This window comes from Saccoglossus kowalevskii, chromosome 11 (assembly GCF_978046115.1).
Source record: "Saccoglossus kowalevskii chromosome 11, keSacKowa6.1, whole genome shotgun sequence".
In the NCBI taxonomy this organism is placed as follows: Eukaryota; Metazoa; Hemichordata; class Enteropneusta; family Harrimaniidae; genus Saccoglossus; species Saccoglossus kowalevskii.
Window position 1 is genome coordinate 9,145,608 of NC_140651.1, and position 23,556 is coordinate 9,169,163.

The 23,556-nt window shown below is 34.5% G+C and overlaps 1 protein-coding gene and 1 long non-coding RNA gene across 3 annotated transcripts; both read left to right on the top strand.

The window, feature by feature from the left end:
- The first annotated feature begins 190 nt into the window (after positions 1-190).
- On the top strand, positions 191-19,414 carry LOC100372017 (E3 UFM1-protein ligase 1-like). 2 transcript variants are annotated; one of them, XM_006815420.3, is made up of 17 exons: positions 191-271; positions 660-805; positions 1,633-1,661; positions 1,983-2,080; positions 7,191-7,305; positions 7,881-8,011; positions 10,432-10,490; positions 11,087-11,233; positions 11,909-12,084; positions 12,745-12,915; positions 14,084-14,315; positions 15,074-15,197; positions 15,417-15,589; positions 16,667-16,797; positions 17,045-17,125; positions 17,808-17,893; positions 18,910-19,414. In XM_006815420.3, exons 1-17 carry the CDS (start codon positions 192-194, stop codon positions 19,295-19,297), a joined length of 2,367 nt encoding a protein of 788 aa, XP_006815483.2. In that variant the 5' UTR covers position 191; the 3' UTR covers positions 19,298-19,414. The 2 variants fall into 2 exon arrangements, with proteins under 2 accessions (XP_006815483.2, XP_077864650.2); XM_078008524.2 differs by having other exon boundaries at positions 15,417-15,583.
- Positions 3,364-4,531, top strand: LOC146736165 (uncharacterized). The gene is made up of 2 exons (XR_014930897.1): positions 3,364-3,496; positions 4,368-4,531. It is a non-coding gene; the product is annotated as an uncharacterized LOC146736165 (long non-coding RNA).
- Positions 19,415-23,556: the final 4,142 nt, after the last annotated feature.

Sequence of the window (23,556 nt, forward strand, 5' to 3'; positions counted from 1 at the left end):
GAATTTCTTTGGTTTAGATAAATTTTATCTTAAAAAAAGAACGAATAGTTGAAAACTAGTAAATGTATTGCATTGTTAGTTCTTGTGTGACAATTCCAGTTAAAATTCAAACCTGACTAAACGAACTGTGCAGAAAGAACGACGTCACACGATCTGTGAGATTGTACGAGATTTTGACTTGTGATTTCAACATGTCGACTGAAGATTGGAACGAAGTGAAACGTCTGGCAGCAGACTTTCAGCGTGCGCAGCTGAGCAGTGCTGCCCAGAGGTGAGTTACTTGAACAGGGTAATAAAACTGGTTGTTCTCCTAACATAGATACCAATTCTTTGTCGTTAGTCATTGGCAATGAACCAAAATATTGGTCATAATAATTACATGTAACAATTATATTGAGAATTAGTAGTATTTTAATTTACTCTTGGTCAACATTTTTGAATATTAATTAATATTAGTGTCATGCAAGCATAATAATTGAAGGAGAATGAACTGAAGGTGTGCGCTTTGTATGCTGACCATTTATTATTTTTTGGCGTATCGACGATTTTATTTACACTCTGTAGAGGGCGCTGTGTATGATTCAATGTATAATTAGGTATTCCCTCAGTCAAAAACTACTCCAATTTCCAATATGATTGTCTCAATTATAATTATACAGATTATCAGAACGCAACTGTATTGAGATTGTTAATAAACTCATAGAAGACAAGTCACTGGAAGTGATACACACAAATGATGGCAAAGAGTACCTGACACATGCCCAGTTAATGAGAGAAATTAGAGATGAACTTATTGTGCACTGTGGTAAGTACCTCCATCACACACTAGTACAGAGTTACCTGTACAGGCCAAAATTTCCAGGCCAAAGTTATATAAAAGAGCCTTAGCACATAGAAATAACATTGAGAATATTGAGGCACTAAGGTAAACACATTGGGTATCAAGGTAATAACATTTGATATGGCTCTGTGAAGTCCAGTTAATGAGAGAATTTAGAGATGAAGTTATTGTACACTGTGGTAAACATCTCCACCACACACTACTACAGAGTATATCTACTATTTTCGAGGCCAAAATTCATAAAATAATCTTAGCACATACAATAACATTGAGAATCTCAAAGGACATTGGGCATCAAGGCTGTCTTCAATACCTCGGTTCAAGCTCTGTATGTACCTGGACACTGCACTGCTATGAATTTCTGTGATTATATTATTTTATGGGATTTATGAAGACAAGTTACTGATACCGGTACTCCACAGATATTTTCATTGCTACAAGGTTTTACAATTTTCACTCACTAATGAACTTTAGAATGATTTGTCTCATGTGAAGTTAAATTGGTTTACAGTATACATCTCTATCATATTGTTATGTGTTGTTATTCTGGTCATCTCGTGTAGAGCTACTGTTACCTTATATTTCATATTAAGATTGGACAAGTTCCTAAACTTAATTTTAATGGCTTTAAGTTATAATCACTTTCTAAACATGCTATCTAGTCATTCTAATGTGTGTCTATTTTTTTGATATTATTCTCAGTAATTCACATATATATGTTGTAATCATTAACTGAATAAAATTATACCCAACGACTTTGTATTTTGACACATATTTCTATCAACCCACAGGTAGAATTAATCTTGTTGAATTGCAGCAGGTAAGATGTGTTGCTAATAAATCCAAAATCAGTTTTATCTATGTTTAATTCTACTAGTGCAGGCATCTTTACTTCTAAGAGGCAGAATGTAATCACTGTATTACACAAGTACTCATTAAGCACTCAGAATTACCTCTTCTTGTCAAGCCTAAAGTTAAGAATATTACACAACTTTTCAAACCTCTCCAATCATATTTAGATTTGAAACTACATCAACAGTTTCACTATCAACTGCAACAGCGTAGTGTAAGTCAACTGACACATGTAAATGTGTGCTAGTTTTTGGATTAGTTATTTACAGATGCTTTTATTCTGTTTTAGATAATCAATGTAGACTTCAGTCATATTGAAGCTAAAGCTAATGACATCGTGAAAAGTGACAAGAATTTGAATCTTATTCTAGGAAAGTTAATAGACAGGTAAGAGAATTCTGAATTTTATATGAACACCATTTTTTCTTAAGTTGAACTTGATCTCCCATTCACTGTATTGTATTTGCTCTATTAGAAATCTCTCACTGCCATAAACTTATGTTTAAGTTGATTTGCTTCATGTGAAGTGCTTTGTTTGATACTTTATAACAAACTATTTTGTTTTGTGATTTTTCGTTACCAAATTTAACATCAAAACATTCAGCAGAATCAGGGTCGCAGGAGAGCTGTAGAATGATATATTGTCTGATATAATGTATAGCAATAATGTAACGCCTTGTCTACATATGGACATTGATATGTTATAATTATTGATAATCATAATTTTGGGTCTATTTCAAAATTCAATTACAAAAATATGAACTTATTGTATATTACAAAATTATACTTCAAAAATATCATTAATACCTTTTTAAAATATCTAATTATAAATATTAAAATTTGCAATATTATCAAATATTTCAGGTTTTTCAAACTGCTCTGAGATAAAGAAATTTTGGCAGATGTCATTCAGATATGTTTATTGTGCAGATGAAGTAAAATAATGGAACTTCATTTCTTTTTGACTAGCGCCCTCTATAGACAATACTGAGAAAATTAGTTTCTTCTCAGTTTAGGTATGGCACCATACTAAAACTATACTAAATCTAATTTAGTGCTTTATCTAAATACTGTAAATAGAGTAATTTTTCTCTGGGTTTTAATTTTGTTGAATCCTGCTAAATTAAAGTGAAATTTATTGTGGCGATGGTATATTTGTGAATCTGGAACAAGTGAATATGCTCTAAATAAAGCAAAGTACTGAGACTATCGCCCAGTGAAAATTACCACTTTACAGTCTTGATGTTAATTATGTTTATACACTGTTTATATTAAATTTCATTGTAGTGTTAAGCAATTTGATCGTTATCATTATTGTATTATCAAAGTTTTTTTAAATATTGTTTTGATTACTTTGTATATTTGATACATGTACAATTTTTTGCTTTAAACCACGTCTATAAATAGACATGTTGTTGAGACAAGTGCAAACGCACGGCAAATGTGATATCCCAGAGTTCAATGCGTTTTGTACCATCCAATATACACTTTATCTCCGCACGAGGGCGCAATTTCAAATTGAAAGAAAAACTAGCATACACGCTATTACCATTCTATGACCTCAATTGACCCACCAGCCTCATTCCCAACTTGATACTGGAATTCTCATTTTTTTGATGTATTTAAAGTTTTTTACCCGGATCGTTTTGACCATTTCAATAAATAGTTATAGACTATAATTGATTATGCGAAATTACTGCATTTTTGGTGGTTTTTGGCCTACTCCTCTCACTGTTATGTTAGAATTACCGCGAGAGTGCCTCCTATGGATTGTCAACATGGCGGCTCACAAAGTTACGTTCGGTAAGTTCCTTTTTTTTACGTTTTACACACAAAAAAAGCAATTTTTAGAAAATAACGTTCGATTTCTTCAATTATTGGCGCCTTTTTTGTTGCAAAAATGCTGGTCGTGAAAATGAAAAACGTAATTTTGTTGGGGATTTCGAGAGCTTTACAACGATATGTAGATCGACCATATACACGTTATGTCCCTCATAGGAGTAGTGAATAAAGTGTCATAATGTATTTTGTCATTAATTTGCATACCATATATTCACTATTGAGATAATATATACACTATTGAGATACTATGAGTATAGGGATAAAATGAACATTTTCCATGTATCTGTTTTTGATACCAATGCATTTCATTCGTTTCTCTCAATATTATTTTCTGACATATTATTCATAATAAATTATGTAATATTAAAGTGAGAATATACTAAATATAGTTAATAACAAATGATTTTCAAAAAAAATGTGCCACGCCCCCTCCACTTGCCCCATTTCTCCAGTAAACGTGACACACATTGATGTGTTTGAAGTTGAAGAATTAATACCTAGAAAATAGTGTCATTACAAATTTGACAATTTAGGCTGACTTTAGAATAGTTTTACCAAGTGTAAATAATAATTTATTATTATGACAGATTTTTTATATTAAATATTGAGATTAGTTTAATAACAAATGATTTTCAAAGAAAATGTGCCAGGCCCCCTCCACATGCCCCATTTTTTACAGTCAAAGACTTCATAGAAAATAGTGTCATTACAAATTTGGCAATTTAGGCTGACTTTGGAATAGTTTTACCAAGTGTAAATAATAATTTATTATTATGACAGATTTTTGATATTAAATATTGAGATTAGTAATGCATCTTGTGTTTTGTTTCAGATCTTTTGTGCTGAACTTACCATGGACAGTTTGCATGTGACGAGTGATACCTGGCTTGATTTTATATACAACATGGAGATGTGATGCACATAGTGTGCATTTGTATTCCTTGTGTGTGCCAAATAAAATTTCAAAATGTGATTCAGCAGAATCCAACAAATTCACTTCAGTGTGTTCAGTGTATTTAATTTCAAATGCTAGTGAAGCTGCTTCAAGTTTCTTATCAAGTTTGTTAAGATCATCCTTTTTAGTAACTTGAAGTAACTTTGCTGAATGATTTGCTTCATTAATGTCAACCTTGGTATCAAATTGGTCGACCAGTTTTGTTTCATATTGCTTCACATTATGTTTTTGATCTTCAGATAACTTTGCAAACTTTTGTATAAATTCCAGTTGTTGGTTGATCTTTTGAGCCTTGTTGAAGAGCTTGTCAATTAGTTTACCCATGTTTCTCAATTTAGCATGAAGGTGATCCATAGTGTATTCATTTATGGGGTCATACTTTATAAGAGGATGATTACTCTGACCATTACTTTTTTCTTCTGCCCATGAATTCATATCCGCAAGAGTGATAGACATATCCCATTCATGATTTGGATTGTGACATTTATGAACTGTAGCCAAACATAAATTGCAGAAAAAACTGGTATTCTTTCTCTGCAAGACCAAACTTTTATACTTTTCATCTCGTTCCAGTTTTCTACAGTATTTCATCCCCTTTATATCATGTTGGGCAAATTTTTCAGTGCATGCCAGAACAGGAAGAATATCAACTTCTATCAGTGCATCACTCTCTGGGGCATTTATAATGGCAAATGGAATGTGGCTTGCATCAGAAGACTGGATTTGGATTTCTCCATACTTCATTACCATTATATTTTATCAGACGTATAGCACCACTGATGGCAAATACTTTGAAATTTTGGGACACTCCCTTGAAATCTTGGAAAGTGTGGCCACCCTCACCTACAAATATTTCTAACTTCTGTCTCTCATTTTCATCAAGGTCATAATCCAATTTCTTTTCAGTCAATATGTTGAGGACACTTCTCCAAACCAGGCCTTCAATATCATGAACAAACCAGCCCTTTTTATTTTGAGAGGCAGTTTCTGACACCATAGTGTGGAACCGTTTCAAATTATTTCATAAAGTGGTTAATTTGAGAATTCTTGAAACATTTTCTTGTGTTCTCAGAGATTTCTCTAAACCATCATTGTCAGATTCAGATAGACCGCCCCCTAGATGGATAAATATGTGTTCTGCTTCAGAATCATTCCATAATTTAGTGTCATTTGTAGTTGGATCTAATTTCTGGGAAGATGGTGCTGCTATTAAAGCCAATTTAACAGAAGGAGGCAGAATATCTGATGTAATGGCTTCCTTGAAAAATGATACAGATAATACTGATTTGGCAAATGTTTTATCTTTATTTAATCGTAATTGCCAAAGGGCACTCTCATCAAATCCAGACAACTTTTCACCTACTGCCTGGTGCTGATTTAAGATTTTACTGATGTAGGCTCGACTCCCAGTGGCTTTCTTAGAAATTGCTGATCTTTTCGTGCTAAATAGAACTGCAAGAGAGACTTCCAAATATTTCTTTGAATCATCCCATTCGTGACCCTTTAAATTTTCCAGCAAATTTCTCACCACTTGTCTTACTTGAGATGGCCCTTTTTGAATGATCAAATCGGAAAGTTACCCTATTTCATTAGCAACGAGCGATCTCGCCTTCATCAGCTTAAATCTGTGAAAAGCACGGCTGGCAATAGAGCTTGCCGTCATTCCCATAACGAACAAATCATTCGACGCGATAGCATAAAATCGCCTACAAACCATTCGAAGTGAGCACATCGTTTTAACTTTCTCGAACTGTGAACTATAGTCATCACTGTCATTAAAAAAGCAACAAAACCCGAATATTCGAGTCAAAATCTCGGAAGAAAGATCAGAAAGCGAACGACCTTGTGTGCCGACGGACAACATCGGCGATCGAGTGAGCAGTTGAAGCCAATTTCCCACGTAATTTTGCGGCTAAACTTGCCTGCTTGACTCTTTTGGATACTCTTAGCATGATTGTGTAGGAATACGTCCAGAAAATGTGATATTGGTACAATAAATCGCACGATAAGCACATGGAAGGCTAACCCGGAAACAACTCAAGCGCTAAAAACGGTTTTTGCGCAGAACGATGCCAGAATTTCAGTTCTGCGCATAGCAATATGTGTTGGTACAGAACGTGTTGAATTCTGGGTAAAACCTTGTACCGTGAAACGTGATAGAAAACAGCACTTTGTTATGCATTTCTATAATGTTAACTTTCGACCAATTAGGGACATTCCCGCCTAGGGTTCAGTATCCTACCGAGCCTATAAATAGGATGCGCAACTATTTTAGCGCCAGTCTTTACCGCGTTGCTATGGTTACCGTTTGTTTACTTGTTACTCTATGGTAAATTCTCCGGTATATCAGTGGATATACTGTATTGACGTAATAAACTACTCTTACGCGTTTATTACTTACGTATTCGTTTCCTGTGATTGATTTGTTTGCATAGCCTGGTATTTCTTACTTATTTTGCATATAACCCAGTCACAAATCATAACCCCACATTCATGCACGCTTCAAAGGCAGTTGCCATGATACCCCAAAGAAAACTACTGATATTCTCCATATTTTATCATATATGGCTTTGAAATTGGGAGTTCTCTCAGCTCAGAATTTCAAGCTCTCTTCTGCATTAAGAAATCACTGAGGTGTACTCATCTGCCTATCATGTTATTTCTAGTAATAAATTTAATTACATAACCTTTACATTACAGTGAGTATTTAGATTTGATAGCTGATGAAATCAATGACAAGTTACAGGAATCAGGTCAGGTGTCAATCGCAGAGTTAACAAAACATTATGATTTACCTGGTGATTTCATTATAGAGGTAAGATTTCTACATTTACTTCCTGAGACTGATAAGACAGAAATTAGCATGTACATTTCCTCTAGGTGGCTCTCTCTAATTTATATTGTGCCAATCTATATGTACATCAATTATTGAACATAGGTCACAAGATCTAGTACTGTAAATGCATTAATTATTCGCTGAGTTTTAATTTTTCTATTTTCACTGATAAATAAATACGTTAAATCTATGTGAAAATATGAAATAACAATGAAATTTACTTGACAAATTGTGAAATTAAAACTGAATATGCTAAAAACATTAAAAATAGTTAAATGTCAGTGAAAATATATGGTTTACAGTACTTTATAGCTGAAAACAATAAAAGTGAATTCTATTATATGATTTACTAGTCTGTGCTCTCTTTGGGTTGTGCAATATTATGCTGTTTACACTAAGGTAAAATGTGTAACATTGGGTCTCTAGGAAAAGATTTTTGTTTAGGGAGTGTCTCAAAGTACTTTATGGAAAATAGATTTCCATGTATGATGTGTCTTCATGGTCAATTGTTAATGACAGTCATCTCATTGTGTATCACAACAAATTTGTTTCAGGTGATAGAACAAAGATTAGGGACAATAATTAAAGGACAGATGGATCAGTATGATAGAGATATCATATTCACAGAATCCTACGTAGCCAGACAGACTGCCATTATAAGAGGTGTGTTCAGTGCTATCACAAGGTATTGTACTTCTATTATTATATGGTACTACCGTAAAAATCATAATTGAGGCTGCAGCTGTAATAGACGCTGCACCCCTAACTTGAGACATTGTTTCTTGTTGAAATTGACAAGTTTTGGTCCCAGAGAAACCCTGCAATATAAGCCGCTCCGGAACATTCACATATGTGATGGTCTAATGTGTTTCATTTCATACATTCACCCAGACTGCAATTGAGTGAGAATGATCTTGGCAGTAACACAAATGAAAACAATAACTTTTAGGAGACAACGGTAAATACAAGACAGTCTAATCCTTTACTAAAATGCAACAAATAAATGTTTCATTTCCTAGCTGTTACTCAGATTCCGTACAAGTGAGAGCATTCTTAGCACTAGCTTGACAGAAAACAAAAACTTTATTCAAAAAGTTTCCATAAATACTGGAGTAAAAGCAAGAATCTTTCATTCTGAGTTCAGTACATCTGTTCGCACTATATATCGCTATCGCTTACGTACAAATATTATCACCTACCACGCATTCTTCAAGATGTCCGTTAGACAAGCATCATACAATGCCGATTTTAAACTGAAAGTTGTCAGTAAGGCGCTTGAACTACCTCTAGAACTACCTCTCTCTTGTCCTCGCCAGATAGTTATGTATATCTCTATCTTCGTTTTGTACTTTGTAATGTAATTTATCTGGTGAAATAAAATTGTATTGTATTGTATTGAGTGGAAGAATAACCGCAAAACTGCTGTTCATTTCGGTATAAATGAAAAACAAGTCCGTAACTGGTTTCATTCTAAAAAAGAAATATTTAACAGCAAACGTACCAAGAAGAGGTTATCGGGTGCTGGTAAGTAAAAACCTTGACAACAAACTGATGCAATATGGTTCAACGAACATCGTAAGAATGGTAATGCAGTTTCTGGTCGTCAACTCCAGATGCAAGCTTATCATATCAGTGAATATCCAGACTTCAAAGCATCAAATGGTCGGCTTTGTGCCTTCAAGCAATGCCATACGTTATCAACTTGCACCAGGACATTGATAGGTCAGAAACTGCCACCCGATTACGAAGAAAAAATATCCACAGTATAAATATCAACAGCATAAGTATCCACTGTCAGACATTTATAACATGGACGAAACGCCACTACGTTTTGACATGCTGGCAACTGAACCCTCAAGTACAGTTGTGACAAAACTGTCCACATAAGAACCACAAACTCTGAAAAGAAAGGCTTCACAGCTGTGTTGACTGTATGTGTTGACGGTACAAAATTACACCCGTTGATAATTGTCATTCCTGGTGGTCTGACATCTATTCTCCAGCCCTTAGATGTTGGTGTTAATAAGCCATTAAAATCATATATGCACAACGAGTGGGACAACTGGATGAAGACTGGTGATGTTATATTGACTGCAGCAGGAAAACGAAAGGCACTGGAAAAGAAAATCATGCTGGAATGGGTAGTGGCGTCTTGGAATGCTGTCCCGGCATCAACTCTTTCAAGAAGCCTGGTATTTCAAATGCACTGGATTGGTAGGAGGATCATCTCATTTATGGAGATTGCGAAACTGACAAGGAAGACAATGAGGTGCTTGGGGAGCAGATAGCTGACATATTTGCCAGTGATGATGAAGACGATGGAGATTTTCTGTGATTTTAATCGTGTGCTATCTTGCACACACAAACCAAACGGTCCTTTTCAGGGCCACCACATATTTTAGAAAGAGATATACCAATTTATTATGCAGTATTTTGTACAGTGTGTATTTATTGTGTGTACAAGTTTGTCTGTGTGCGAAACTTCAAAAGAGCTCTTAGGATTGCAACAAAGTTTCTTTTATGTCTCATCTCATTAGCATATCATTATCCCTGCATGCTTTTGTTTTCTGAAACATTTTCCCGCTGTTATTGAAATGAATGCCCTAATTAAAGCCGCACCCAGACTTTGCGCATCTGAAGTCACCCATTAAAAAATTGAGTTTTAGTTAAAGCAGCGGCCTTAATTAGGATTTTTAACGGTAGGTATTTATGAAAATGTATCTTAATTTGAATGTTACAAGTGTATATATTTAAATGCAAAATGCTTTTGTAGTCAATAGTGATGCCACATATGTTTCCTGTTTTTATGTTTTGTTTGTTGAATTGTTGACTATCAGTACATCATAAATATAGCGTTATACTGTCTCCCGCCAGTGAAGATGAGCTCTACACATGACTATATGTTTTGTATCACATAAATCGGCCTGATTTAATCCAGTTACTGATGTTTTATATTGAAGTCTGAAAACAAGATAATTTATAATCTAAATTATTCAATACTGATAGTGCAGTAACGTCACGGGGATAAAGATTGTTCTAAGTTTGTGTCCTTTATTTAGCATTGTTTGAATAATAACATTACTAAACAATTATGCTATATTTCAGACCAACACCAGTTATAAGTCTTCTCAACCAGTACAAATTTCATGAAAAATTATTCTACAGTAAGTATAGAATCTAAATTTTGAAATGAAGTTTTTAAGAGGTGAACGCTTAGTCAAGCACCCCTCAAAAAATTATTCAAATGACAATTTTCTCTCGCCATTTAAGTTAGTGTGGGTTATATTACATGTTTGTGGAAATGAAAACATTTTTTCATAAAATCAGTTGTGTTGTAATTGATTTCCACAACTCTCTTGTACATGTACAATGAACACACATGTTAACAAAAAATATGTACATTTTATTATTACAATATTATTTTTGTACCCTATAATGTATGATGTGAAATTTATTAGTGTCTGTGAAAAAACAGTTGAATATTTTCAAGTTATACGCATTCTTCATTGAACTTTCTTTGACCAAAAAATGTTTTTAATGCAATGTGACGTAAATTACCCATGCTGAATATAATCTTTTGGAATTGATATTGAAGAAAAAAAACGATACGATTTTTTTTAAACTGGTGCAAAATCTATTGGTATGCCTAATAGCTTGATGGTGTCATTAGATATGTCTATCCTGTACACACTGAATCTACCACTGTAATTGGGATTACTAAGAATTTTAGGAATAATTTTGCTCCATGTTTAAATTACAGATGTAATAGAGAAGCTGGTCGAGCAAGGCAGACTGAAAGGCAGTGTGGTTGGTGGAAAGCAAGATAAGTCTTCATATGTACCAGATATATATGCCAAAACACAGAATAATTGGGTTGATTCATTTTATCAACAAAATGGTTACTTAGGTATACTATAAATATATTAATTATTGACATAGTTTTAATTATATTTTGTAATTAAAGCCAACATAAAAATGTTTTGAAACATAGTATCTAATTACTATCATATTGCTGATTTAATTAAAGACCATCATTATGTAATGTTCAGACATTATTTGCTTTGGGGCCATGTCTATGCATAATAATTAGGTAATTTGCATATTGTCTCATTTCGATTTGTTTAAGCAAAATCACAACATATTTTATCAAATTTTCATTTTCTAAATATGTTTTTATAAATCAATAATGATTGCATATTTAGTAATCACACGGGAGCTTTGCAGATTTTTAACTTTGATTAATGATTTTGCTAGGACCAGTTCTTAGTCTTTACAGCACCACAGTTATTGTACCACTCGTGTCTGACTGGCGGCCATATGCAAAAGACAGTCATTTTACATCAGTAATATGTGTTCTATGGCTTTTTAAATGGTTAAATTAGTACTCCGGCATTACCAACATCAGTCAAATTTCAGTTTTTGTTGTCATTGCTAAGCAGCAGAATTCATATTTAAACAAAAATCTTTTTCATTCTTGGCAACAACAAAAAACTATTTTAATTCCTTTACATCATGAGTAACAGTCAAAATTACATTCTTTCTATCTTATGATCTAAAGTATGACCTTTGACCCTTAATTCAGAATATGACACGTTAGCCAGACTTGGCATACAGGATGGTAAATCCTATTTGAAGAGAAGATACAAGTCACAAGATGTGCTGTATTTACACACTGTATGTGTTGGTAGATCTATCCAAGATCAGATGGATGCAAGTATAGATGAAGCCTTAAATACTAATACATGGGTTGATATATCGGTGAGTATGTGACTTCTCTGAAACAAGTTGACAGACAAGTTTGATATTTGGTTTCTAGATGCTGTTTGTATCAAGGATAGTATGTAACATGGCAGTCATATACACTTACACTTGACTTGCATTATGCATCAGAACATTATTGTTTTTTATGAATATAATTAATAAACATTTCACAGTATTGTTTATTACTGATTGCCTTTGTTTCCAAGTCAGTTGGTTATTTATGGAGGTTTTCAGCAGATGATATGCTAACAAAGGAATTATAAAAAAAAAACATAAAAATGGTAAACCAAAATAGGGCATTAGATAAGTAGTCAATATTCAATGACAACTTCACATTCATAACATTAGTTCATTATTTCTATCTAATTATTTGATTGTAAATTCAAGAATTTTCTCTGTGGAATGAGTCTGGGAGATTATCTGTCTGATTAAATCTGATGTAGCTTTATTACAGTACTTTCAGTGTACACACTTCTAACTACATCTGACCAACTACATGTGGTATGCAAATGATGGATCAACCAATCAGAATTAGTGTTACAGGCCACTTTTTAGAATGACATGGCATGGTTTAGTAAGATCTGCTCCAATTGGTTAACCTCAGATTTTAATCAGATTAATGGATTAGAACTGAATCTTGACCATATTTTTTTTCAGCCTCTGCTTCCATCACCATTTACAGACACCGATGCCAATCAGTTATTAAATAAGATTATGAAAGATAAACCAAATGCCAGGGTATTCTGTGACAGTATTGTAGCAAGTCAGTCATTTCTAACAAAGTGTAAATCCCCGTTTGAAAATCTAATGAAGAAAAAAGCTGAGAAGGTAAGGATATTTAATGTCTTTGATGTGCTTGCATGTCACACAGCGAAGTAATGACTTAATTACTAAAGGGTCATATGCTGCAAGTTTCTTTCATTCCCTGGTACATAACTTGGTTCAATATTATTGTCACGCCACAAGTTTTTTGATCATTTACCTATTCCCAATTTTGAATTACACTATGTGAACCGATTTAACCCATTTTTCACACCTCGTTCCCATCAACATAAACTGCTTGAACCAATCGTAATAAACATTGACCAGGGATCTGCCAGATAGCAGGTTGGCTATCCTTGCATCTGAGTGAACTCTTCTGAATTTTTAACTTTTAAAAACAATATCCAACTATTATGTTAGTCAACACAACATATAGTAAACAGAGTACAGCTTATGTCTGGATAAACTGTAAACTGATTAATTTTCGCTGCTGATTATGGCAAAATTTGTGAAAATGTTTTGAAAGTCACTGACAGGTCTTCTGGAGTTATTTTCACTGCTACTAAATTATGCTTCTTTAACTTGACTGACAAAAGTTTTTTATTTCCAAAAATAAATAAACTCTCTGCCCAAAGCTGTTGGTCCAACTGTGTTTGTGTGTTCATCGTTAAGTTCAAAAGCTTCAGTTTTCTACTATGCTTCCTAAATTAAACTGATGTACGAGAGTGCGATTTTGACAAACCCCCATATTGTAGTCTGTGTAGAAGGCGTACAATGTTTTACATTCATTTATGTGTGTTTCTAGTCCATATGTGTGTAATTTCTTCCCGCCTCTAACAATTTAAACAACTTCAGTTCTGGTTATTGATAGGCCCTAAAAAAGCATATACAGTCACCTTTGCAGTATTTGTTGCTCTGGCAACATTAAGCACCAGTACATCTATGAACATTGATTGAATATATTACGCATCCATGAGAGAACCAATGTCTTTTCTATGCAATGTCAGTTTTAGTATTTTATACTTTATTTTTTTCTATTTTGTCCTATTAATGTTTTACTTTTATTTAGTTAGTTTTATCATTTTAGTCTTTTGTTATTTGTTACTTTTGATGGTTTTGGTTGTGTAATACAGTTATTATTATTATTATTATAATATTAATTTTCAAACGTATAAGTAATTGTTCATAACATCAAATAGATATATACATCGACAAGTACTAATTACCTCTTTAGGATGCTAAAAATGCACCTGCAATGCTTAAAGAAGAGAAAGCAGTCGCTTCTGGGTCCGGTAAAAAAGACAAAAGAGATGAGAGACGGAAACGTGCCACTGGTGGCGCTGGAAGCACTCATTCCGGAGGTGGAGGGAATGCTAGAGAAGTCAAGATTAAGAAAGCTAAAAAAGGAAGAGGAGGGAGATTTGTAGATGCTGAGGATGAAGATGATATGGATGATTTCACACAAGGTACGTATTCTAAAGTTCATCATTTATTCCATGTTTGAATTTTGTGTTGCATTGATATAAAGACATTATAATCTCATTTGCATCCTTCTTTTTTTCACATGCAAACATTTTAATATGATTGCTAATATTTAATCATCACTCATAGCTTCACAACCAGTGAATGCAACATGAAAAATATTGTTTTAAAAAAAGATTTCTAAATACTGCAAAATGACTAATTTTCACTGGGTTTAAGTTTCACTGCTTTACGATTTCAGGCATATTCACTGGGTTTTAAATTCACGGTTTTATTATTTACATAATGTGTTCTATGCTAAATTTTACATATTCACTGGGTTTTAATTTAGCGCATTTTCCAATCAGCGAAATAAGCAAAATTAAAACCCAGTGAATAATTAATCCTTTTACAGTATACTGAAAAGTATGCTCCTACAACATGAAATTTTGTGAATAGAATGTCAATATTATTTTTGTTAAAGTAGCATCTTGCTGTCCTGTCTCCTTTCATAAAAATGTGCAAAGTACAATCTCAGTGATTGACACCTTGCTTTTTAAGAAACCGCTCTAGATTGAAAATAAACTTTGAGCTAATCTGGTCAAATTAATTTAGCCACCTGTCAATACATTTACCATTTGGCAAATGGATAACAGAATCCCTGCTCTTTGCTTTGTGTTTTTTTGTTTTGGGGATTACATCTCTCACCATGTCATTAGACACTAGTATAACACCTAGTTTCTTCTCATGTTCTGTATTCCAGGATCCCGGGATCGACCACAAGAACTGAAATTTATGTCACAAGAAGAAATAGAAGACGTACTGAGTGAAAACCTTACTGACTGTTCTGACAATTTCATCTCAGAAATCGCTTCTGAACTGGTTAGGTAATGTTTACTGTACATAGTAAAACTTTCGTAATATCCAGAAATTTAAACCACTATTGTGGGGGGAAAATGTACATACTAAGGTGCATTTTATTTGCATAATTATTGAAAATAGAAATTGTGATGATGATCTTGCTAATTAAAATACACAAAAAAATTACTCTACTGCCCTCTGGTGGCCTACTTTTGTATTTGATGATAATTTTGTTTTTTTCGCAGGCCTCTCACCAAGTCTTACCAAGAAGTGGCTAGATCTATATTTATGCAGACTACTGGTACATCAGATAGTGTTGACAGACGGAAAACACACTCTGAATTGCAAGATAGAATCAATGGACTCTGGACTAATATTAAATTATTTGAGAAAGGAATTAAAATTGTCAGCGGTAAGGGTGAGAAGTTTTCTTTTGATTATATAATTAATTTTGATTTATTTATTTATAGTTCAACATATTGCAGTAATGTTTCATGCTATATTTGTTTATTTTTGACTATATCACATTAAAACATACTATCATGATGGATCTGAACATCAGATATGCATTTTACAATTTACTGTATTTAAAAAATAGTAATATTCTAAATTAATGATTTAGTATACTACAAATGAGACTTGGGATTTACATGTGCTTCTGTTGGAGAAAAACATGGTATTATTATCAGAATTTGAAAGCGACATTTGGATTCATCAGAAACATAATGAACATACAGTGTACAAACAAATTAAAATTGTTTGAAATGTTCTGTGTAAAAATTGAAGATAGTGAACCATCATTTGCCATGCATAACAATTTGAAAGAAATGCGTAATGTAGGAGCACATTTCTGTCAATTGACTGTTTTGTGATCATGGTAATAAGTAACATCCACATACATGATCCTGAGCTGAATTAGGGACGATGTCAAAAGATCGATGTCGGATAAAAAACTTATTTGCTTTAGTTTGGGGGTGAGGGGTTTTGACCTCAAACAGTTTCCATCCTACAAAAACGATTTTATTTTTTAATGAAGTCAAAAAAATCTTGGAGTATTTGTAGTTCGTTTTTTTCCTATCCAATCATGGACAAAAATAACAGAAAATAAAAAAACACATCCAAGACGAGAAAATGTTTTGGTCCGAGTGTAAATGAGGTCAATTTCAGGACATAGAGCATGCGCAGAACCCAAAAAAGTATTTTGCGCATGCGTATATTCCCCTTCATTATTTCCTCTTGAACGGCCGAAGGTTTGGTGGCTGGGTTTTTTGGCCGACAACCAACTGCTATGCCATACTACTGTCCGATTATCAATTTGTATTTAATGGTGAATGTAGTCTGATGCCATGATCAATATTTATCAATTAAGTTTCAGTGGGGGTGGGGGGATTGGGAAAAAACTAAAGGAATTAAGTTTTTTATCCTACATTGAACTTTTGATGTTGTCCCTTACATGCCACTGGTTATCGATTTCATTATCTATTTTCTCTTGCAGAGGATCTCCAAGGTCAGTTATACAGGTATATCTTGAAGACTCTCTGTTCTGATATTTCTAATCTGCTCTTTGAAGCTTTAGCTAATGATAACATGTTGAGAGTAGAAGACTCTAGCACTCTTACACCAGAGGTGAGAATAATCTTACTACTGTAGTTTATTTTTAGTATTTCCAATTTAGTTGTGCTATAAATAAACATAAATTGGGTTGAGAAATGTCATTTAAATTCATAGATAACTAAAAAAAAAAACACTTCCTGGGATTATATGTTCACTGATTTACCAATTAAGTCAAAATAAAGTGTTCTACAGCACTATTAGCTTTCATTCTGTCCACATGTACCAATTGAATACTTTCTACTTCCTACATTTTTTACAGCTGAGAGCCAAGCTACTTAATAAGTTTCCAGCTAATATTCAGAGCAAGATGACAAAATTACACAATTCATTGACAGAAAAGGTGAGTAGTTTGTCTCATTGCCTCTCTAACCACTGAAATTCATATAGTTATATAAAATATGAAGAATCAGGTTTTATTAGGAGAAATATTTACCATTGTTCTATCTGAATTCTTATTTTGTGATATGAACCTGGATATTATACCCCTTTAACTTGACCAGAATGACAGATTGTTTGTTCTGATGATCAGAGTATTGAAAATCAAAATTCCCTAATTGAAACTCTATAATTCCTGACTTGTGTACAACAATGTAGTGTACATTAATAGCATAGATTTATCAAAGTAAATCTGTTGACTATTTGAATACTATCTGGTTTCTCATCAAGTATCCAGTGGTTTTGCCAAGTTCTGAAGTTCATTTTCACTGAAAAGAATTTTTGGGTGTTTTATATGCAGTTTATTATCACTGATTTTTTTTTTTTTTTAAATAATGAGTTTAATGTAAGAAAAAGGTATTTCTCACTGAATCATCCCTTCAGCAAAAATAGAGAAAATAAACCCCTTGAGAATCACTGCAAATAATTTCCAGTTTTAATACTTGCAGCACAAGAACTGTTCTGCCATTTGGAAGTATTAAGCTTCGACTCTGACATGTGCTTTCATGGTGTGTGATACAAGTAAATAAGAATGGGTATCTCTAACGATTTACAGTATAATGATTTTTATCTGTTCTTTTTTTCAGAATTTGGATGATTTTAATAGTCATTTTGATGATGCATGTTCTCTCTGTGATGTGATGTTAAAAAAGTCTGATAAGAAGAAAGACAGGTAATAAAGTAACACAGAGTCATTAGTAAATAGTTTTAATTTTACTGGAGACGCTCTTTCATCAGTAAGAGAAAATAGTGACATATTGTAGTTTTCTTCGTAATTTTGTTCCTCACTGTAGATGTGGACATGCTTGCTGTGAGATTGTAAAAATGTATATCTTAGATTTCACTTTTTTGCAGATTTAAATTTAATAGGAAATATCAGGGTTTGTTATATGTCATTGCATGCCACTGTGATTATATTATGAGATTATTACCAGAATACCTCAAAGTCTGCACGAAGAAAGTACAGCTGGAGTATCGACCGACACGCAGCAGAGGTCGATGCGACGGTGTACTTTCTGAGTGCATACTTTGAGGTATTCTCATAATAACCTTATTATTATACATCTTTTCCTTCCACGGATACACCATAGGAATGCCGAAATCCAAAATGTTTAGAACAGAATCAGCGAACTTCTTTGTGTTAAATCCGGTCAAACTCACATTTCACATTTCCTAATATGGTAGGATGAAAATACCGCAAAATTACGGCACGCTGTAATTTTTGACGTTTCGGTGATAGATGTATAATATATTTTACTACAATTTTCTATACATATTAGTAAGTTATTTATTTAAAAGTTATCTTTTAATAATGCATGCGTTAGATAGATGAGATGTATCCATGGTCAAAATATTCCTATAATCCAAAAAATAGAGCAAATGCAAGAACTAATACAACTTAAATATTGAATTGTGTGCCCATACACAAGAAAAACATTGATTTAAAGTTGAGCAAATAATCCCTGGTGTTCAGACAGAAATAGTGGAGGAATATTATATTATTCTACATTCCTACACCTGTAAGGTAACATGGCATTAACCCCAAGTAAAGCAACGTGGTGAAGATTCATGTACTTGGCTGAGAAGTTTGCCTACTCTTGTATCATTCAAAATATCCTTGTATTAATGTAAATTATGTCATTGTTCAATGTGGTTATTGTAATTCTGCTTCCTGTGTGTTCTTTGCAGGCAACTTATATTCAACCACAGACAGGCCTTAGCAGAGCAGATTCGTAACGAGGAAGAGCCTGCCATGCTGCTGCACTTATGTAGTGTTATGTTATTCCAAACATATACCAACTGTATGATCCACGTGCCGGGACGATGCGTGCCTCAACTCATCGCTTTCTTAGCAGATGAGATCCCGTCGGAGCATCACGAAAAACTACTCAAGTTTCAAGGACTGGTGCAAAAACGACTTGGCACAGATCGGGCAGAAAAACTAGATGACTGTAGCGAAAAAAGTGATGTTGAAATTAACAGTGATACTGAAGTAGTCGCCGAAATGAGTAGCTTTGTAACTGTGATAAGAGAGATAGCATTGTCGAAGAAACATGTCCCAAATAAAGATGACTGAATAGCGCCACCTAGTGGTGGGATGTGAAAAGGCAATATTTTAAAATGACAAGTTTGAAGTCACTCAAGAATATATCATATCATAAATATATTATGTCAAATAAAGGTCAATATTATATGCAATCAGTATTTTTTTACGATCTGCCATATTGTAATATATTGACAGAATGCTACTGGGTATTCTCATGGCGGACATCCGGGCATTTTCACCGCCTGGCAACCATCATGGTGAAAACAAAGGCCGAAAACTCTCAGAAAACGGTACTTTGAAATGGTTGTTGAGACTTCCCTGAACAGTGTAACAAGATTACCCCTGCGTGTGTAACATGTATAAATTTGATTGTTCAGGATTACTTCAAAGTTGAGTTTGTGTTGTTTTCTCAAATTTAGCTATTTTCACCGGCGTTCCACAGCAGCGCCCACAGAGCCCATAGAAATGCATGGTACAGTGGTTCGCGTCAGTACAGTGGGGATGTCTTGTGGCGTAGCTCCGCCCGAGGATTATTTTTATATCACGTGTGATTGCTACAAAATGCAGAATTTAGTGAATATGAGAAATCATGGATAATGATCAGACCAATGACAATATGCTGTCTGAACATGCAAACCATTGTACCATCACTCGGGGAATGACAGTGTGTTAAAAGTTTTAAAATCGCATGATTGGAATTAATTGGGTCAAACCAACATTAATGAGAGATTTCAAACTAGGTGTGATCTTGGCGGATCCATTTTTCTCCCAATGCATACAAATTCAGAATATTAATTTTTTCACAATAGTCAAAAAGCAAGGCTCTATGAATGCTCATAGTGAAATTTATCGGCTATTGCTGATCAGGTAAGTCTGCAACTACAACACGTATGAACACCACCTCCTGAACTTGATTTCAGATAGACTGTGTGTGTGGGGAGTATGGCATATCGCATCTTTCTTTTCTGAGGTCATCAACATCTGCATGAAATCATCCACTTTTTACATCTTTTTTCATGATTGCATTCCCATGACACTCTCATAGGGTAGTGGTAGGACAGTGCATTACTACAAAGTGTAAACTGAAGATACTTTAATTTACTATCTGCCATAAGTATAGATAGATAACCTTGCTTAAACTAATTATTATTATATAGTTAAGCATTGTTCAAGCCATACAGAATGTTGAAATGGCCAATGTAATTCAGAACCCATATTGTAAAAGATATTTTCTACAATATTGTCTGAAAATGAGTCTCCTTTTTAGCATTGTCTTTACAATTGGGGTCTGGAATTGCTAACCGCAGATCCAGGAAAGTACACCCACCCACTGAACATAATTAGTGTACAAAGACGTTATGATGAAAGCAATAATTGCAAAGATATCTCAACTTCATTCTCATTAACAAAACAAATTGCGGGGGGGGGGGGCATGTTCATTGCATCAATGGGCGAGACTGCAACAGGTGGCTGACATAACGCCCTCTATCGGCAGATTGTCGAAACTAGTCTGTAACAAATTAAAGAACTACGGCCATTCTGTTTGCCTGATTAGTAGAACAACGTCATATGTTTTTATTCGCAGGTTTTTTTGTTTTTAATTTCTAATAATCGTTATAAACCATTATAGCAACGCAATCTTAGTGGAATTCTGATCCCATCGGTTTGAACACCTAGTATATGTCAGGCAAATGAGATATAAGCCTCGATACATACCCAATCAGTGACGAGTTGGGTTCTTTGTTACGATGAAACTTGGTGTTTATGTTCTCAATGACTACATAGCAAAGGAATGTGTATATCGAAATAAAACTCTCAATCTCTTCCAATGTTATGACCATGTTTTTTTTGTATTACGTTCAACCAAATGGTTTATCTCGTTTACTACTTTTTAAAGGTTAAATAAAAAAGGAAACGTTTAAATTACTTACGCGAGATGGGAATACATATGGCTGCTTTGCAAACTAATTCCACTGCGAACTTCATCCCGAATTGTGCGATTAAATTCAGAAAATTGTTCCGCCTCCGGGAAAATAAATGAATGTTGTCACCGTGTTATGTTTTTTGTTTTCGGTGTGGAGTGTTGCTTCACAGAACAGCGTTCTATTCATTTTCAAGTCCTATAAATTTTCATTTCTATCCGTAAACCTTTCTCTAATGCAAAGATATTTCATTTTACTTCATGCCTTTGACGCCCCGACTGTAAACAAACTTTTAAGGTCAGGGCGACACTCTTTCGAGTGCATAACACTTCGAAATGAGTGGCAATGAACGAGTTACGTCACGAAGTCGTGTCGAATCACTTTGTTTTAACGAATATGTGTTCATTTCTCTAATATTAATTTCGAATCACCCTGTCCTATTTTTAAGTTATCCAGCCCGCAAGACGCATGAATGTGTTATTCCTTGATAGAAGTATCATCTTCCCTCCTCTCTAGTCGCCACTAAGGCAGTCTTCGACACCAAATGAGCCATTTGATTACCGTCACGAGGGGAGGGTAATCATGAACTAGTAGTAGAATACTTCATTTGCCGAAAAAAAAAAGCGTCAGATGTTACTAAGTACCGAGAAACGTCGACAGTTTAACAACTACCAAACAAGCAATAATAATGTGCTCGCATATTGCTACGATTCATATTCCGGGCGTTCAAAAACTAAAAAATGTATTGTTGTGCGACTTTGTGTATGCTATTCGTGACTTGAAGTATTAATCCATTTCCCATTCAAATGAAAAAATGATTTCTAAGCACTTTTTTCTGAAAGTTTTTTTTCTCGCACAAATAACGTCCGCGTTTAACAGTAATCCACGGGGCGGACATCCGGGCATTTTCACCGCCTGGCAACCTGCGGCGGTGAAAACAAAGGCCCAAAACGCACAGAAAACGGTACTTTGGGGTGATTGTTGAGACTCCTCTGAACAGTGTAACAAGATTAGCCCTACGTGTGTAACATATATAAATTTGGTTGTTCGGGATTACTTCAAAGTTGAGTTTGTGTTGTTTTCTCGAATTTTCACCGGCTCGACCGGCGTTCCTCAGTAGCGCGCAGAGAGCCCATAGAAATGCATGTACAGTGGTGCGCGTCGTAGCAACGTGGAACGTCTTGTGACGTAGCTCCGCCCCCGAGGATACTGTGAGAACTGACTTCAAAAAACAACTGTTTTGATCATCATTTCCACATCGTTTTGCTTTATACTGGTCCATCCCTTTCCTGTTTTGTTTTCTTAAACCGTATACATGTGTCGGTTCTTTTCATTTTAATTTCTACATCTATCCTTGTATGAAAGCATTATAACAATTCGGCAAACATCGTAACCCAACCGTTTAAAAATCACCGCCTCTCTCGGTACCGTTTGATGATTACCGGTGTAGAGTCATTACCGATGAATTCCGAAGGTATAAGTCGTCATTAAATTTACTAAATGAGTAAAATTAGTATATTTGCTCGAACATGATAATTATATTGCTTGTTTACTCCATAAAAAGAGGGTCATAAACTGATGCTAAAAAAATGTGGGAAATGCTTTTCTGCGTGTGCGGTGCTCAAATTTTGTTTTCCCAAGTCACGTGTGACTTTGATGAGCCCAGGCAAGGCTTGGAAGCTTTTCTCCAAGTTGACGATCTACCCCACTGACGCTATGTAAACGGAGACGAAAACGTCTGCAATTGGGTTGTGGCGCACTGGCACCTGTTGACTTTCAAATGCTCGTTTTCTATTGCTAACGCCAAGTCCGTTAACATCAAGTCCAAGTTTTTAATGACGAAGTATTGGATAGTTTGCAAAAATTTTGCTGAATGTTGGAGTAAAAGAAATGTAACTTTTTTTTCTTTAGTGGACAGCTTTCTTATTCTGATCATGATTCCATCATTAGCGTTTTTTCAAGTTGAACTTTTGCCCTTCCTACGCGACACTCCTATCACCATAGCAGTTTTGCGTTGGTTCATCGATGTACTAAGTATTTTCCCGCGAGCAAGGAGGTCAATCTTGTGTGTTTTGATGTCAATTAAAGTTTAACGATATTCCGTTCTGGTTGGTTTATTCCGTACCAATCAAAAGTTTTATTGTCAAGTTTGTTGGTCACCCCGCACCTCCATTCAGATTGTGTTGGCCAAGTTCATTCGCCAGGAGATATATTTTAACTAAATTCTTTCAATTCATATTTGTAATATTCTAACTACTAGTGTTTTGTATGCGTTGGCATAATGTACCAAATTGCGCCGCAAGGGGCGCTATTACTGTCGCCGTTACTTGGCGGAAATTTATTATCACGATTCACTATGCTCATACG